General features: G+C 34.7%; 1 protein-coding gene and 1 pseudogene across 7 annotated transcripts; both read left to right on the forward strand.

The window, feature by feature from the left end:
- The first annotated feature begins 6,758 nt into the window (after positions 1–6,758).
- On the forward strand, positions 6,759–12,930 carry LOC149212743 (uncharacterized). 6 transcript variants are annotated; one of them, XM_089391897.1, is made up of 11 exons: positions 6,761–7,279; positions 7,439–7,584; positions 7,765–7,806; positions 7,993–8,096; positions 8,279–8,452; positions 10,527–10,671; positions 10,849–10,890; positions 11,077–11,183; positions 11,366–11,539; positions 11,639–11,927; positions 12,762–12,895. In XM_089391897.1, exons 1-11 carry the CDS (start codon positions 7,091–7,093, stop codon positions 12,763–12,765), a joined length of 1,416 nt encoding a protein of 471 aa, XP_089248023.1. In that variant the 5' UTR covers positions 6,761–7,090; the 3' UTR covers positions 12,766–12,895. The 6 variants fall into 6 exon arrangements, with proteins under 6 accessions (XP_089248025.1, XP_089248024.1, XP_089248023.1 ...); XM_089391894.1 differs by lacking the exon at positions 12,762–12,895 and adding an exon at positions 12,080–12,409 and having other exon boundaries at positions 6,763–7,279; XM_089391899.1 differs by lacking the exon at positions 11,639–11,927 and having other exon boundaries at positions 6,759–7,279; positions 12,762–12,930.
- LOC149212744 (LRR receptor-like serine/threonine-protein kinase FEI 2) lies at positions 8,462–10,596 on the forward strand (annotated as a pseudogene). Its single transcript, XR_016250783.1, has 4 exons — positions 8,462–8,886; positions 9,001–9,246; positions 9,396–9,463; positions 9,679–10,596. The product of XR_016250783.1 is annotated as an LRR receptor-like serine/threonine-protein kinase FEI 2 (transcript).
- Positions 12,931–17,770: the final 4,840 nt, after the last annotated feature.

Here is a 17,770-nt window from a genome sequence, read left to right on the forward strand (position 1 = left end):
AGCCATACCAGAATCATAATGCCAACATTTTTATGTCTAAAACTATTTCTTTGGGTAGATCTTACCCAACATTTTGGTAATTCTAATAAGCTAATCATATAATCAGTGATTTCCCACTTGATTTTAACATGGAACATTCAAAACTAATATACCGATCCTATTGTTGTCAACTTTTCATATTGGAATCACCATCATATTCTGTGGTGATTTCCTGATCTCTGCAACGTTCATTTTTTTGTTTGAAATAAAGAATGCCATTCTCCTTTAGGATTGTGGTTTATTGATTGGAGATTTTGGTTCTAACTAACTTATATAGGTATTATGATTGTTTTCTACTATAATAATCAAGTCATCATGTGAATTGTGTCTATCTCAAGTGGTTAAGAAGAGATCATTATTCACCTCAACCAATTTCAATCTTCCTTGTGATGTGTTCACTCTTTGTGAGCAAGTGGTTGATCAGAACTTTTTATGATCTGTGAGGATTATCCCTCTCTTGTTCACTAGCTAGAGGATGGGTGGCTAGATGGTGGGGTTCTAATTTACATGTAAAAAAGGTAAACATCTCATTTTGCATAGCTTACTACTAGAACATGTCTTGTGCTAGTCTTCGATGAGATGCAGTTTCAAAGTAATATGTTATTTTCTTGTTTTGTCATGAAGGTGCAATTTTTTTTCCTTTGGAAAATAAATCTCGTAATTTTATATTGATAATAAAATTGCATCCATATATGCTAGTAGGCATTCCCGAAGCTCATGTAACCTCCAAAGATGTTTGTCCAAAAAAGTCTAGATCTAGAAAAACAAAAAGCATTTGTAGCCATGTCATTTGTCAAGTGACCACCCTCTCAAAAGGGTACATCTATTCTCCTATTAGCTACATAGATCTGTTGTCCAGAGTCCAAAATTTAATAATTTAACCATCCCTATTTATATAATTTACATGTTTGTTATAGTCAAAATGATCATATAGAGCGAACGAAAACAATGATAAGATCATTTGTCATCTTCGAGAAAAAAGCATAGAGAGAGTAAAAAGATTATTTAGTGCCAAGTGTCATGATCATCTTGTCGGCCTTCTTTAGAAGTCGTGACTTTCAATGAGGCTGGGTCCATTTCCAAGACAGCTTTGGACAATCTGTCTGCTTCTTGATTCATGTTCCTGTATACATGGTAAAAATTTGATAAATATAAAAATAGAAGGTAAGTTGTAGTTTTTCAAAAAGAGGCTGCAAGTGGTAGCTCAAAATTTTAGAGGCTCTTTTAGCCAATTTATGATTGGCTTTGAGTCTCCATGCACATGAAGGTAGGAAATCTTGTATTCTTGAGGTACTTGAAGAAAACGTTTTAGAGACATTAAGTCTGCATAGTTTTTGAGGCGGGATTTTTACAAGCTGAAAAGGATATTAAATGAGAATGAGAAAGAAGGATAAGCCCATCAACACCCCTTTTAGAAGGTGAAATTTGGGTAACTCCATAAGAAAGGGCCCAAGGAAGGCCTGCTTTCATAGAGATGTTACTTTGAATTGGATTAGGCAAATATTTTTTTATAAGGATCATAATAGTTTATAATAGCCATACTTTGCATGGCAATTTTTAGGAAGGAAATCCCAACATTGTCAAATATGGCATGCTTTCTTTCTAGCCACACCCTCCAAGCAATAGAGAAAGGAAGATCCTTATGTTGAGCCCTTTGATGCCCTAAAAACCAATCTTTTAGAGCCTCTTCTCAAGAATATCGCTCCTAGACATAAGAGATGTCTTTTAGACTATGGGTGACTTGCCATATTGATTGCATAGAGGGATAGTTGATAATCAAGTGTTCCATTGATTTATATGATTGTGAACAATGGACACATTTGCTAGGCCCATGGAAGGAATGCTTTTACAAGTTTTCCCATCTTGGGTCCTTGTTGCAAAGGATAAACCACATGAATGTGTTTTCCTTTAGGGGGCATTGTGATTTTTTGAACCTTTTTACGCACCAAGGAGAAATGCGTTGTAGGTTGTCAAGGGAATGAATATATCCATGTTCTGGAACATACATCTCGAAAGGGTTTGAAGCCCATATAAGTTGATTTAGTTTGTCTGAAAGAGATACAAAGTATTTTTGGATAGCTCTTATAAATGTTTCCTACGCTGCAATATGAGCACCTTCTAATTTTAGTTTCATCGAAGAGAGCCACCCTTGATTTCCAAGTGGATAGTCTCTCTTGGGAATTTAAGTTAAATACTGGAAACTCTCTTCGTTTAATTTTTTAATTAATTAATGCAGGAGAATATGATTTTGTAGACTTCCAATCGAAGTGCCCTTCCCAATGAGAACCTAGGAACTATCTTCGATCTTCCAACGCACTCCTTGACCCACAATAGGAGAACCTTGAATGGTAGATTTTCAGGTAATAGATCTATACTAGCACTGGTGCTTCCCCCTTCTTAAATGCAGGTCTGAATTTCCCTAAATCGAAAAGAGAAACATTAGGATGATTATCATTATCAACAGATATCATCACATGCTTTTCATCTCTAGTTTTAGAATGAACAATCTTCATCACAAAAACAAGAAACACATTAAGTACCATTGCAGCAACTCTCCAGCAACTCCAACTTTGGAAATTAATACCTTTGTTTCAACTCAGATGATCTCATATTTGAACTTCCCTACAATTATTGTTGTTGTGCACCTATGAGATTCAACCTGAAAAAAAAATTATAGATGTTAATATTCAACTTCCATTCCTTACCTTTGTTGATTAATTCATATGAACTGCACCAACATTAACTTCCCTCAAATCAAAAGCTTAAAATAGCATCCATATACTGTTGTTTGGCCCTGGTGTTGACGTGAAACCCCATAGTGCCCAACTACATTTCTTGAGGTGATACCCATGGGGCAAAAGACAATCTTGTGCTTTTCTGAAAAATTCAACCTATTGCAAGGGGAAGAAAAACCCATTAGTGCCTTTCACACAAATCTTTAATGAAGTAATTATATATATATATATATATATCCTCATGAAGGTGTGAGTGTAGACATATATCTATATATATATATATAGATATAGGCAATAGCGAAGACATAGAAGAGTATGGACATAAACATCAATTTGTAACTACTAAAAAAAATTAAAAGCCTTCTATTTACAACATCATTAACTTTTATTGATCCCTATCTTTGAATTGGAAAAACCTTCCCATGTTAAAGGATTGATAGTCACTAACTTCACTACTACACCGATGTGTGAAGCAGACAAATTTAAATCAGAAACATATCTAAATTCAAACTTCTTATGATAATTCAATGGTAGTAAATAGATATTGAAATACTAGTGTCAGAAAACCCAGCTTTAATTTCATCTACAACATCTGCAACTGCTTTTAGGCCTGAAGAGAAATGTCTATTGACAATCCTGAGTGACTCCTGACAGGTAGTCTCTAGAGAGATGACATGGTAAGCATCATGCAATTTCCACAAAAACTTAGGCATCCAACAAGAAAATAATTCATTTGACACATGAAATGGTAGGATATACACCTAGGAATCCTGCATAAAAAGTAGGGATCCTGCACTTAGTGGCATGTTGAGAGCCAAGTGCAATAACAATACCCACTACAATATTACCAACTTCAACTGGATTAAGTCGAGTCTTGTCAATCAATGCATGCAGGAAACTAGAGAACATTTAGAGACAGATATGTGCACTCATGGTTGATGGACCATAATGCTTAAGAGGAAAATTTACAAACTGCACAAAAAAATCATCAATTGATTTATCAGTGTAAGCACTAATCTAGACTTTCAAAACATGAGAAAGAAAGGCATCAGCAAGAGTATCCTTAAATCCTCCACGTTTAGCCTTGCAAATAGGGGTATCTGGAAAAGTGACAATCGGATAGAGAAAAACTAGGTGTTGGTCAACTAATCAACAAGAATTAAGAAATATAAACTCAATCAGCCACACAAAATGCAAAGAATTGGACGAGATTTCTTGAAAAACCATCAATTAAGCTGGAAAAAAATGGAAACTTACAGAGCAATGACAACATCATCACCAAACTTAGTAACCCTTTCATAGGAATCATTGTCTCCAGCAACACATAATGAAGCCTAATCGAAAGAAAATAATGATCGATGTTAAACATATTCTCTTGCTAGAAGAGCCATGTGTTAAATCTACTCAACCCAGTCTCGAATCTCTTCTAATGTAAAGCAGACAAAATACATTTTAATGTTATATTTATGGTAAAACCAAATTAGCAACTTCCCAAAACGAGGTTACAACTAGTCTATAGCTAGTGGTCTCTTGCCCATAGTATTATGTCAATTATATTTGGATGGAAAGAATCCTATAAATAGGCTTATTTGTTTCCATTGTAGTGTTACAAGAGTTGATCAAATGTGGGCTCCCCAATCATGAGCTGTAAATGGCCAAGGATTTACCATCTTTGTGAGGGCTTCATGGAATTTCGTTTGCTAGGTTTTACCCTAGAGTCCAAGTTTTCCTAGGGTATTTCTTGAGGTTGTTAGTGTGTGTGATTTCTTCCATATTGTGTTCTTGTTAGTGTGTGTTATTACTTCTATATTGTGTTTATAAATATGTTTATTTACCTTGCCTTTTATACATGACATCAATTAAGTTGAATCTGACATAAGCATCCATTAACCCCCTACAATATAACCTCAAGCATTCCCAATCACTCAACACATTCGAACATAGCATCAAATTTATCATTTGAAAACAATATCAACTACCACAACCATTGCATAGAAATATATGAACAGTAGTTCTTCACCCAAAAACTCCACAAAACATGACACTGACAACTTCTACCCCAATCCCCAGCCAGATTTAATTTAAAAAAGAAAAGAAAAATAGGAAAGGCCAATATGTAAGAATAGAGTAGACTTCACCATATTTTTTATTTCAAAGAATTCTCTTTAAGTATCCATTTGTATGGATTAATTTAACTTTCCTTCTAGTGTTACAATTCCATTTAGGCTTTGACAAAATAGACAGTTGTGCGGGTTGGGGCTTCCTAGTCTTTAAGGCACACAAGGAGTCAAATTTTTTCCTTTCACTCCCCTCACTTTTAGTAATTTTGTGGAATTATTTTGGGTAGTGTCAAACATAGTCCATTAGACTAGACTCATAGATAATCCTAAAAATTAACTATAACGCCTAATAATTCGTAGATAACCATAGCGTCAAATTGCACCCAATAACCAAAAAAAAATGAAAAGGAGATAAAGGATCCAGTTCCATTTTGAAAAAGAAAAACACCTTGTATGAAGTTAGGTTCTATTGTAATTTCTAAAATTTTTGTGGAAAAACTCATCAAAGTTCAAAGAACAATAATCCTATCATTAAATTAAAAAATGAAGAAACCTCTTCATATTTTGGTTGCGAATACGATGGCCTGCAACCTTATCTCTCATGCATCATTATTGGAGAGTCTGGCTCTGATGTTTGCTACACCCCCTCAACTCTCTTAGATATTTGAATTGCCAATATCTTGGTCAATATTGAAATGGTTCAGTCTATTATTAATATTCAGGTTGCCATATGTTATGCTGTCCTCCAGATCTGTGATTTTTCCATCTGTGAATTTTGTATCATTATCCTTTATGAGATTTAGTAGAATTTTCCATTTAAACTCAATGTTCCTATAAACCTTAGCTTAATTATACCAATCCTCTTTGTTCAACTTCATTCATTGTCAATCCCCTACATTCTCTGGTCGTTTTCTCCGCATTTTATAACCTTAGGCCACCTGACATGATATAGTCTCTTCTTGGCGGCTGTATCATGGATGTGATGCGACCATGGCTTGGTGAGATAACAAGTTTGAAGGAATTGTATATTCAACATGACTAGATGTGCCAGTGTTCCCATACATCAACATGTGTCGCACATTCCCTTATTTTCCTTCAACATTGACTATATGAACTCTCACTTAAATTTTCTTTAGGCCCAAATGATAGTAGTTACATATCTAGTTCCTCATTTTGTTGTACCATCTTGTTACGTAGGAATAACTTATTAAAATAATCTTTGCAAAAAGACACCTAATTTCCTTTGAGAGATCTTGAATACTCCACTCTCTGATACCACATTTATCTAAAACCCAACTACTGGAGGGTAAAGTCTCTTTCAATATTATGTATCATTTCCTTATTCAGTTAAGTTAGTCCGTAAATTGGAGCCTCAAATTTAACTTTTGTTTAATATGCCAATGAAGAAAGCAAAAATGATACTATCATTGTGATGCATTATTACCCCATTATTCCCAGATCTTCTTGCTTAGACCCTAACTACCCGATCAAGATTTAATATGAACCAACTCTCAAGAGGTACCTCTCTGGGTAAGGGGTTTATTTTGGTGGAAAATTGTATCTAAGTTGTGGATGCATATCTACATGTGCTCTTGTTCTTTTTAACTATTGTTAATTTTCTTTTCTTTCTTGAAAAACTTTGTTTTTTTTAATGTACTTTGTTTTTAGTTTATTATCCGTCAAGCGGCAGTGGATATATGCATTCAAAAATGCGTTGAAATTCAATTAGTTGGAGGCCTAACCAAAAATTAAATAACCCTGTTATAATGTTAACTATTGGTTAAATTAAACAACCCTGTTCATTTATTATTTTAAATTTCTTTTCTAATTTTCTGATAGGTTATCTGTTTTGGGGTATCATTGTGTAATGATGCCTCTTGCCGCCAATTGCATTGATCGGACGGGTAGGACCACCAGTGTCTCAATTCCTCATAAGGAACACTCTCGAACCCTTCGTGGATACATCTGTCAGGGCTCCTCGTAATCAGTGGGATGCCCGGAATAAGGGATTCCATGCGCCGAGTTCAAATTGACGGCTCATGTTTGACGTGGTAGTTAGAATTACTACCCTCATCCTCTCCTGGAGCTACTCTCGAGCAATTGTGCATTTTCCGGCATGAGGATTTAGTTATGGAGTTTGAGTTAAGGTTTCGAAAGGAACACTCTCGAAGCCTTCGTGCATACAACTATCATGGCTCCTCGTAATCGGTGGGATACTCGCTCAAGGGCTTTGATGCATAAATTTTTTTTATAACTATGAAATTACTTTTTTCTATTGTATGGATTTATTTAGTAGTGATCGTGGTGTATAACGTTATGGAAGTAGCCAAACAAGTCCCGGATTCGAAAGCCAAACTCATAATAACTGTCCCAGAGCTATGGGATACAATTAAAGATCTGGGTTTGCCTGCAATAGTGATTGGGGACGATGGGGATGGTAAGAGGGTTAGTTCTCCCATTATTTCCTTATCTCAATTCTGCAATTATTTCTCAAGGCTACATCATGATTGCAATTGGATTTCCGGAATCTGTAATTATTTCTTCGATAACACATTTCTATTGGCCAAATTTTCTCAACAAAACATCCATATTGGTTAAATGTAGGTAGTAACATCCATATCAGAAGCAGAAGAAAAATTACAAACGTACGACCGAGGGATTTTTACAAAGGAGCAGGGAGTCGTAGTTAAGAAATCATGGAATGACATGAAATCAAATGCTGCCAAACTAGGGTTTAAGTTATTTCTGAGGTAATTTTGTATTAGTAATCGCGGAAATCTGTTTGTTCCCTTCAAAGAATCTTCTTCCATAAAACCATAAAAAGTCATTGAGTTCTGCAAAACATTTATTTGGTTATAGTGTTTGAGATTGTGCCTTCAGCCAAACGGCTCTCCTCGTTTTTGCATGATACCGACATCCCAATCGAAAAGAATGCAAAGCTTCAGGGGCATGCTATTACAGTTTTCAAAATGGTAAGACTTATTCCATTTTGGAAAATAGTAATTTTATTAAGATTATTGTCAATGAGTGTAGTGAGGATTATTTATATAAAGTTTAAACTTGCTTATGTTAAATTCAAATATTTTGCGCTCTGAATTTTTGAAACAATTTTATTGTTGTAAAATCTAAGAGAACCCCTTCTTGGATGTGAATTTTAGGTTCGTCGGTAACTTGGATTTATGTCAACAATTGGACACACTCTGCAAGAAGTCATTGGAATTTACAGCCGTAATACCAGACTCAGATTACGATGTAGATCCAGGTGATACATCCAAGGCTTCACATTGGTCTCTTATATGTTCATTTTCACTTTCCCTTCCACGTGTTTTGAATTTTATTTCGCCGTTGTGCTATTTTTGTTGTGTATTGTATTAGGCAATTTGGAACTTTAGCTTGATATAATTTCACTTTGATCTACTGAATTATTACTATTGATGTTATCAGCATCAACTAAGCCATCAGGGAAAATTTCAAATGGAATCCTTATGGGAGCAATGGTGACAATGGGCGTGACTCTAGTTGTGCTTCTGTTCTTCTTATGGTACTATTTTTTGTGCAAGAATGACTGGGTCAAGCAACGTTACACAAAAATGGAGCAGCAACTCTTGCAGGAAACAGGTATGAAAATAAGTATATTTTTCCAAGCTCTTTCAACTTGCATTAACCTATTCAGGCATGTAATTGATAAAAAGTTCTCTGGAATGTGCTATATCATAGATTCTAAGCTGGTCATGTTCCATGGAGATCTGTCGTATACATCCGAGGATATAATAAAGAGAATTGAAACATTTGATGATACTGATATCATTGGGTCTCGAGGCTTTGTTAGCGTGTACAAATTGGTGATGGATGTGAATAGTATGTTTGCAATGAAGAAAACTCTGAACAACGGGGTAGGATCAGATCGCCTATTTGAAAGAGAGCTTGATATTTTGGGAAAGCATGAAGCATAGAAACCTTGTGAATTTTCGTGGTTATTGCGATTCTCCATCAACCAAACTTCTTATTTATGACTACTTGCCACTGGGAATCTTAGACGAGTTACTACATGGGTATTATATTGACAACACCAATTTGTCGAATTTTACTTTTCATGGAATCCTTAAATATGACTAGTTCTGAATTTAATGTATGTCACAATATTTTCAATGTTGTCCAAAACATAGAGAAACAGATTCAACTCTAGAATGGAGTGCTCGATTAAAAATAGCAGTTGGAGCAGCTCGAGGTCTAGCGTATCTACACCATTTGTTATCCTCGCATTGTACATCATGATGTAAAGTCCAACAATATATTGTTGGGTGACAATTTGGAGTCACATGTATCAGATTTCGGTCATGCAAAACTCTTGGAAGACGATGAGACACATGTGACCACCATTGTAGCTGGCACATTTGGCTACTTGGCACCAGGTATTGGTTTCCTTTACTTCTATCCCCTTTACAGGATTTAGAGATTTTGTATCACTAGTCATATATCTTGGTCCAATGGACGGATTATCTGCAAAGTGGACGAGCAACAGAGAAAGCTGATGTATACATCTTTGGATTTATTCTGCTAGAGTTGCTTAGCGGCAAATGGCCAACAGACCAATCATTTGTAGTCAAAGGTTTGAATGTTGTTGGATGGGTAACTTATATTTTCCTTTCCCCATAGTAATAATAATTTAATTTTAAATTTATCATTGTATCATAATAATGATAATTTGATATTAAAATAGTTAGTTATGAAAATTTATTTGATTAAACAGCTGCATTTCTAATGGAGTGTAGAGAGATTACAACTTCATTGATATAATAGAATAGAATACACTATATTGATATTTATCTCTATTTCAAATGCAGGTGAAGACACTACTGAGGGAAAATAGACTAGAAGAAATTGTTGATACATGTTGTGATTGCACTTGCAAAGAGAGAATGGCGGTTGTTCTGCAAATCATTTTGAGGTGCATAGCTTCCAATCCTCAAGAACTTCCAACAATGAACCGAGTTGTTCAAATTCTGGAAGCAGAGACGATGTCTCCATGCCCTAGTGACTTTTATGCATCTAATTCAGAGTGACGGGATGAATTCAATCCCAGGCTTTCCATGCCCATTTTGGCAACTAACTTCTCATTTCCGGGCTATTGGCCATAAAATATTTACGCCCTCGCTTGTTTTGTTCTTGTTTGCTTGTATATATTACCCATTTTGGCAACTAAATTCTTTTCTCGGGGCTATTAGCCATAAATTGTTTACATATTCACTTGATATGTTTTGGTCCTGCTTGTTGTATATATTTGAGAGCTGGTGGCTCCCTGCAGATAAAGCTACTCAGTACTTTTGAGTCTTAGACTAATAGTGGCAGAGTACTCTGTTATAATGCAAAGCCTGTCCATCACTTTAAACTAAGGTAGTCAGGTATATTTGTATGAGTAGGTATTTTTCAGAATCAAATGTGGGTTTTACTTTCAATTGATATAATAGTTTTTAACAACAACAAATATTTTTTCAATTCAACATTTTTAAGCCACGCTAGATTTGACCAATAGACAATCAACTCTTGGCAAAATTTTCCATTGAATGTTTAATTTTCTCGACAATGTATCATTGGTTGCAACTGGATTTCCAGAATCTGTAATTATTTCTTCAATAACACATTTCTATTGGCCAGATTTTCTCAACAAAACATCCATATTGGTTGAATGTAGGTAGTAACATCCATATCAGAAGGAGAACCAAAATTACAAACGTACGGATGAGGACTTTCAGACAGGAGCAGGAAGCCCTAGTTAAGAAATCATGGAATGCCATGAAATTAAATGCTGTTGAACCAGGGTTTAAGTTCTTTCTAAGGTAACTTTGTATTAGCAATCGCGGAAATCTGTTTGGTCCCTGCAACAAATCTTCTTCCATAAAACCATAAAAGTCATTGAATTATGCAAAACATATTTGGTTACAGTCTTTGAGATTGTGCCTTCATCCAAATGTCTCTTCTCGTTTTTACATGATACTAACATCCCAATCGAAAAGAATGCAAAGCTTAAGGCGCATGCTCTTACAGTTTTCAAAATGGTAAGACTTATTCCAGTTTTGAAAATAGTAATTTTATTAAGATTATTGTGAATGATTGTAGCCAAGATTATTTATATAAAGTTTAAAATTGCTTATGTTAAATTCAAATATTTTGCACTCTCAATTTTTGAAACATTTTTATTGTTGTAAAATCTAAGAGAATCACTTCTTGGATGTGATTTTTAGGTCCGTCGGTAACTTGGATTTATACGGTGAACAATTGGACACACTTTGCAAGAAGTCATTGGGATTTACCGCTGTAATACGAGACTCGGATTGTGATGTAGATCTAGGTGATACATCCAAGGCTTCACATTGGTATCTTATAAGTTCATTTGCACTTTCCCTGCCACGTGTTTTGAATTTGATTTCACTGTTGCGCTATTGTTGTTCCGTATTGTATTGGGCAATTTGGAAATTTAGCTTGATATATTTTCACTTTGATTTACTGCATTCTTACTATTGATGTTATCAGCATCAACTAAGCCATTAGGGCGAATTTCAAATGGAATCCTTATTGGAGCAATGGTGACAATGGGCGTGACTCTAGTTGTGCTTCTGTTCTTCTTATGGTACTTTTTTTTGTGCAAGAATGACAAGGCCAAGCAACCTTACACAAAAATGGAGCAGCAACTCTTGCAGGAAACAGGTATGCAGATAAGTATATTTTTCCAACCTCTTTAAACTTGTATTAACCTATTCAGGTGTGTAATTCATAAAAAGTTCTCTGGAATGTGCTATATCATAGATGTTAAGCTGGTCATGTTCCATGGAGATCTGTCGTATACATCCCAGGATATAATAAAGAGAATTAAAACACTTGATGACACTGATATCATTGGGTCTGGAGGATTTGGTACCATGTACAAATTGGTGATGGATTTGAATAGTGCGTTTGCAGTGAAGAAAACTCTGAACAGCAGGGTAAGATCAGGTAGCCTGTTTGAAAGGGAGCTTGAGATTTTGGGAAGCATCAAGCATAGAAACCTTGTGAATTTGCGTGGTTATTGCAATTCTCCATCAACAAAAATTCTTATGTATGACTACTTCCCTCTGGGAAGCTTAGACGATTTACTACATGCTTAGTGTATTGACAACACCAATTTGTCGAATTTTACTTTTCGTGGAATCCTTAAAGATTACTAGTTCTGATTTTAATGTCTGTCACACTATTTTCAATGCTGTCCAGAACATAGAGAAACAGATTCAACTCTAGAATGGAGTGCTCGATTAAAAATAACAATTGGAGCACCTCGAGGTGTGGCTTATCTGCACCATGATTGATATCCTCGCATTGTACATCATGATGTAAAGTCCAGCAATATATTTCTGGGTGACAATTTGGAGTCACATGTATTAGATTCCGGTCTTGCAAAACTCTTAGAAGACGATGAGACACATGTGACCACCATTGTAACTAGCACATTTGGCTACTTGGCACCAGGAACTGATTTCCTTACTTCTATCCCCTTCACAGGATTTAGAGATTTTGTATCACTATAGGTAGTCATGTATCTTAGTCCAATTGACAGATTATCTGCAAAGTGTCTGAGCAATAGAGAAATCTGATGTGTACAACTTTGAAGTTGTTCTGCTAGACTAGTGGCAAATGGCCAACAGACCAATCATTTGTAATCAAAGGTTTGAAAGTTGTTGGATGGGTACGTTATATTTTCCTTTCCCCGTAGTAATAATAATTTAATTTTAAATTTATCATTGTGTAATGATAATTTGATATTAAAATAGTTAGTTATGAATATTGATTTGATTAGACAACTGCATTTCTAATGGATTGTAGAGAGAATACAACTTCATTGCTATAATACAATAGAATACACTATCATTGATATTTATCTCTATTTCAAGTGCAGGTGAACACACTACTGAGGGAAAATAGACTGGAAGAAATTGTTGATACACGTTGTGATTGCACTTGCAAAGAAAGCATGGCCGTTGGTATGAAAATCATTTTGAGGTGCATAGCTTCCAATCCTCAAGAACGTCCAACAATGAACCAAGTTAGTCAAATGCTAGAAGCGGATACTATGTCTCCATGCCCTAGTGACTTTTATGTATCTAATTCAGAGTGACGGGATGAATTCACCAGGTTTTCCATGCCCATTTTGGCAACTAACTTCTCATTTCCGGGCTATTAGCCATAAACTCCATACGCCCTCAGTTGTTTTGTTCTAGTTTGCTTGTATATATTACCCATTTTCGTAACTAATTCTTTTCTCGGGGCTATTGGCCATAAACTGTTTACATCTTCACTTGTTATGTTCTGGTCCGGCTTGTTGTATATATTTGGGAGCTGGTGGCTCCCTGCAGATAAAGAACTCAGTACTTTTCAGTCTTAGACTAATAGTGGCAGAGTATTATGTTATAATGCAAAGCCTTTCCATCACTTAAACTAAGGTAGTCAGCAATATTTGTATGAGTAGGTATTTTTCAGAATCAAATGTGAGTTTTACTTTCAATCGATATAATAGCTTTTGACAACAAATATTTTTTCAATTCAACATTTTTAAGCCAGGCTAGATTTGACCAACAGACAGTCAAGTCTTGGCAACATTTTCCATTGAATGTATAATTTTCTCGACAACACATCATTGGTTGCAACTGGATTTCCAGAATCTGTAATTATTTCTTTGATAACACATTTATATTGGCCAAATTTTCTCAGCACAACATCCATGTCCGTTGAACGTAGGTAGTAACATCAATATCGGAAAGAGAACCAAAATTGCAAATGGATGGCTGAGGGCTTTCACAAAGGAGCACGAAGCCGTACTTAAGAAAGCATGGAATGCCACGAAATCAAAGATTGTCAAACTAGGGTTAAAGTTCTTTCTACGGTAATTTTGTATTAGCAATCGTGGAAATCTATCTGTTCCCTGAAATAAATCTTCTTCAATAAAACCATAAAACATCATTGAGTTACGCAAAACGTTTATTTGGTTACAGAGTGTTTCAGATTGCGCCTTCATCCAAACGGCTCTTCTCGTTTTTACATGATACTAACGTCCCAAACAAAAAGAATGCAAAGCTTAATGCGCATGCTCTTACAGCTTTCAAAATGGTAAGACTTATTGAAGTTTTGAAAATAGTAATTTTATTAAGATTATTGTCAATGAGTGTAGCAAGGATTATTTATATAAAGTTAAAAACAAAACAGAGACCCACTTCTTTACTACTATGTTTATGCAATAGATTCTTGTCTACACAAAAGTAAAGAAACCTATGCAGAGACGGAAACAGTTACAACCAGAAGTATTATATGTTCAATAGTGCTTCTTTCTAAGAAGCACTTTGAAACATATATTAATTATTGTTGTGATTGTTTGTGTTTTTCCATATGTTTCTTTACTTCTTGCAATATATACATTGTACAAAAAAAATCACAACCGCAAAGCATGCATGGATCTATTACACAGACACAACAGTAAAGAAATTAAACGACAAACAAAAAGTTGAGGATTTTCTCATTATAATAAAATAAAATAACTTACAAATTTAAGAGGCATAAGAGGATCTATTACACAGACACAACAGTAAAGAAATTAAACGACAAACAAAAAGTTCAGGATTTTCTTATTATAATAAAATAAAATAACTTACAAATTTAAGAGGCATAAGAGGAGATGAACTAATAATAAAGATGGAAGAATATTTACAAGAGGAAGAACTCACAACCACAATGAAAAAGAAACCAATAATTGTCATAAAAAGAGAACATTGTTTTAATTTCTTTGTAAGCAGAGAGGCGATAGTGATACTCATGAGTCATAACCATAATTATAATGTCCAAGGTCAACTGTATGAGAAATCACATATAAAATGTCATTATTGTAAAAAATTTGGTATTATGCAGTTGAATGCAAAAAACAATTTGACATAAACAAGAGGAATACAATTTTTCCATTAGAAAATATGTATGAAAAGAGTGATTTAATGTCTATTACTTGAAATGTTGCAGAATAAAGTTTAAAAGAAGTGTGGTTTTTAAATAGTGGTCGTAAAAACAACATTACGTTTGAAAACATAAATGAATTTCCATAGCTATAAGTCTTACCAATTGCAAAGGTACTTGTGATGTGCTTCCTTTGGTTCATCATGGCTACAAAGTATGTCAACGTTTTAACTCCTAGAAATTGCAAGCTTCTCAATGGGTAATCTTCCTCTTTATCTTTTTCTACTAATTGCATGTTGTAGCATGTTAATTTTTAGGCGGGGAAATAAAAAATTGTATCATAATTACACATAATTACATTGGTACCGAGCAGAGGGTTCTACCAAGACTTTTATTCTGTATTATCATTGTTTTACCTATCAAAGACCACTGCCTAAAAGATTCTAACCATTTGAATACAAGCCATTAGTTCCTTGAGGGTGTAGACGAATTGGCAAAGTCTAGTTAGACACATGATCTATGCCACAAGGTCAAAACCCAAGGGAGTAGGGTGGGTGCAACTCCATAAGGTGGTTTTGGCTTGCTAGCAAGGGTGAGGATAAAAAAAAATTGCATTTATCCGTTACTAGCCATGCCAAGATCTGATCCTTAGGTGCCTTTGCTTCAAGCATTCCTAGATGAAATGTATAGATTTCTTTCAAATGGCCCTTTCTTCAACTACCATCACCTTGACCAATGTGTTAGCACCAAATTTCTATTCAAATCTTCATCTTGTTTAATTTCTTGGGGTATCGTTGATGAACATGTAGAACTACAAGCCCCTTTGTGTCTAGCAAGAGTCTCAAAAACTCCTGAAAGTGGTTTCCTCTACGCACTATGTTTCAAACTAGATCAATGACTGCACTATACATATTTTAGATGTCTTCTGTTGTTCTTTTCAAAATAGGCTAGGAAAATAGAGGTAGGCAGCAATATTTTTCCTCCACCCAAATCAATGATAATTGTGCTTCCTACACAATTTATTATGGTTCGTGGAGGAAAGTAGGACTCTTGCCTTAAATAAGAGAGCCCTGATTTAACATGACTAGAGGTGCTAGTATTCCCTTACATCAACATGTGTCACACATTCTCTTATTTTCTTCTAACATGGAGTGGTATGAATTCTCATTTAAATTTTCTTTAGTCTGAAATGATCTCCTTAGTTACACTATCTAGTTCCTCATCTTATTGAACCATCTTCTTACGTAGGAATACCTTATTACAGGAACCTTTGCAACAAAACACTTAATTCTCTTGACAAAACAAACCAAAATTAGTACTTGAAAGGTAGAACTTGAGAATGGAAAGCTATCTAATTTGGATATATAGACACAACCGACCGTGGAAAAGAAATGATCGTATTGATGAGTCTTCCCAGAAAATAAGGTCTAACTGTTAGACCACTACCCAAATTTCAGTTATCTACAATGGCAATAGTGACTCTAGATTTACTTGTATGAATAACGACTTTGGCCATTGTCCTATTCGTTTCCTAGGAATGATTTTGATTTTCAAACTCCATCTAGTTTGTTGTTAAATTAATTAAATATTTGATGACAAACTTATAGTTTTCAAAGCTCTTTTCTAAATCTATTTTCTTGAGCAAATTTGTCTTTTTACTTTAGGCACTGTAGATTGCTATTGCGTGACATATGCTATGATATAATTTCTTGGATAAATAGACAAAAGTGTTGTACAACATAGCCCTTTTTAAATCTAAAGAAACAATCTTTCCAAATACAAAGTTTATTAATTAAAAGCATCTTTTAGACTTCTTGGCTAAGTTATGATTTTCATTCGGTAGGGGATTTTGTGTTTGCTGATATTGTCTTGTCTCTTTGGTTTTTGTTAGGTAACAATGGTTAATAAGGAATGTGTTCTTGAGCAGTGGGCACACATCTTATTTTACTATCGATAGGCAACTCCACGGTTTTCCGGCATGGCAAGAAAAACACAAATGTTATTGGGATATCCAAAGTCCATGTTCAATGAATTTAATACTAGTGGTGATTTTGACTCCCTGTGAGATAAAGAATGTCACGAGTCAAATTCAAATAAATAGAAACAGCTCAAGAATGAAGGTGAAGCTATTGCTTGTTGTCTAAGTCAATTTGTTTTATTTGTTGGTTGTTGTCATGTTTTGAGTGTGGACTTGTGAAATTTCAAATTGCATTTTGTTTTATGTAAAAGGTATCTATATATATATCTATATATATATATATATATATATATATATATATATATATATATATCATATGTCGTTCATGGTTTCCAAAGATCCATTTTACATTTGCACATAAGCTTATATATCATTCAGATATCTAAACACCAAACAACAACAACATTGAGATTTTTCTTTCACTCAACTTATATCATATTGCATCTGTCTTCATCAATGTTCTTCTTCCATTTTCTATCCACTTATGACATTGCCTTTGCAATATTTGGTGCATTTTCTAGTTATAGGTCATCTGTAGATTATAAATGTCTTCGGAGTTTCACTTCTAATTCAGTATTCAACTGAACATATTGGTTCTCTTATACATAATTATTTTTTCCTTCACCCAATTTTCATAAGTTCAATAACCATTAGGTAGGGACTTGCAACTTCGATGTTGCTTTGCTTGTTTAGTAAAATATTGCCAAGACTTTAATTTATTGAAAGTTATAGAGTTTACAATTTATGAAGTTTCAACGTTTAATTTTTAAAAGTCTAATTCTTTAAAGGGTGCTAGGTCAATGGAAGAGCACTTGATTTACAATGAGGAGGTTGGTGGTTCGATTCCATCATGCCCTAACATACATATGGAATGGTGACGATCACTTTTTGGTGACGGAGGCTCTTTTGACCATCACCAATGAGATTTGGTGACATTTTTTCACCCTCACCAAAATATGAAATAGTCATGGTCAACAAACACCAGCATATTT

This window comes from Pinus tabuliformis, chromosome 1_1, assembly GCF_031772625.1.
Source record: "Pinus tabuliformis cultivar Carrire ecotype Pingquan chromosome 1_1, CPIR1, whole genome shotgun sequence".
NCBI classification, from domain to species: domain Eukaryota; kingdom Viridiplantae; phylum Streptophyta; class Pinopsida; order Pinales; family Pinaceae; genus Pinus; species Pinus tabuliformis.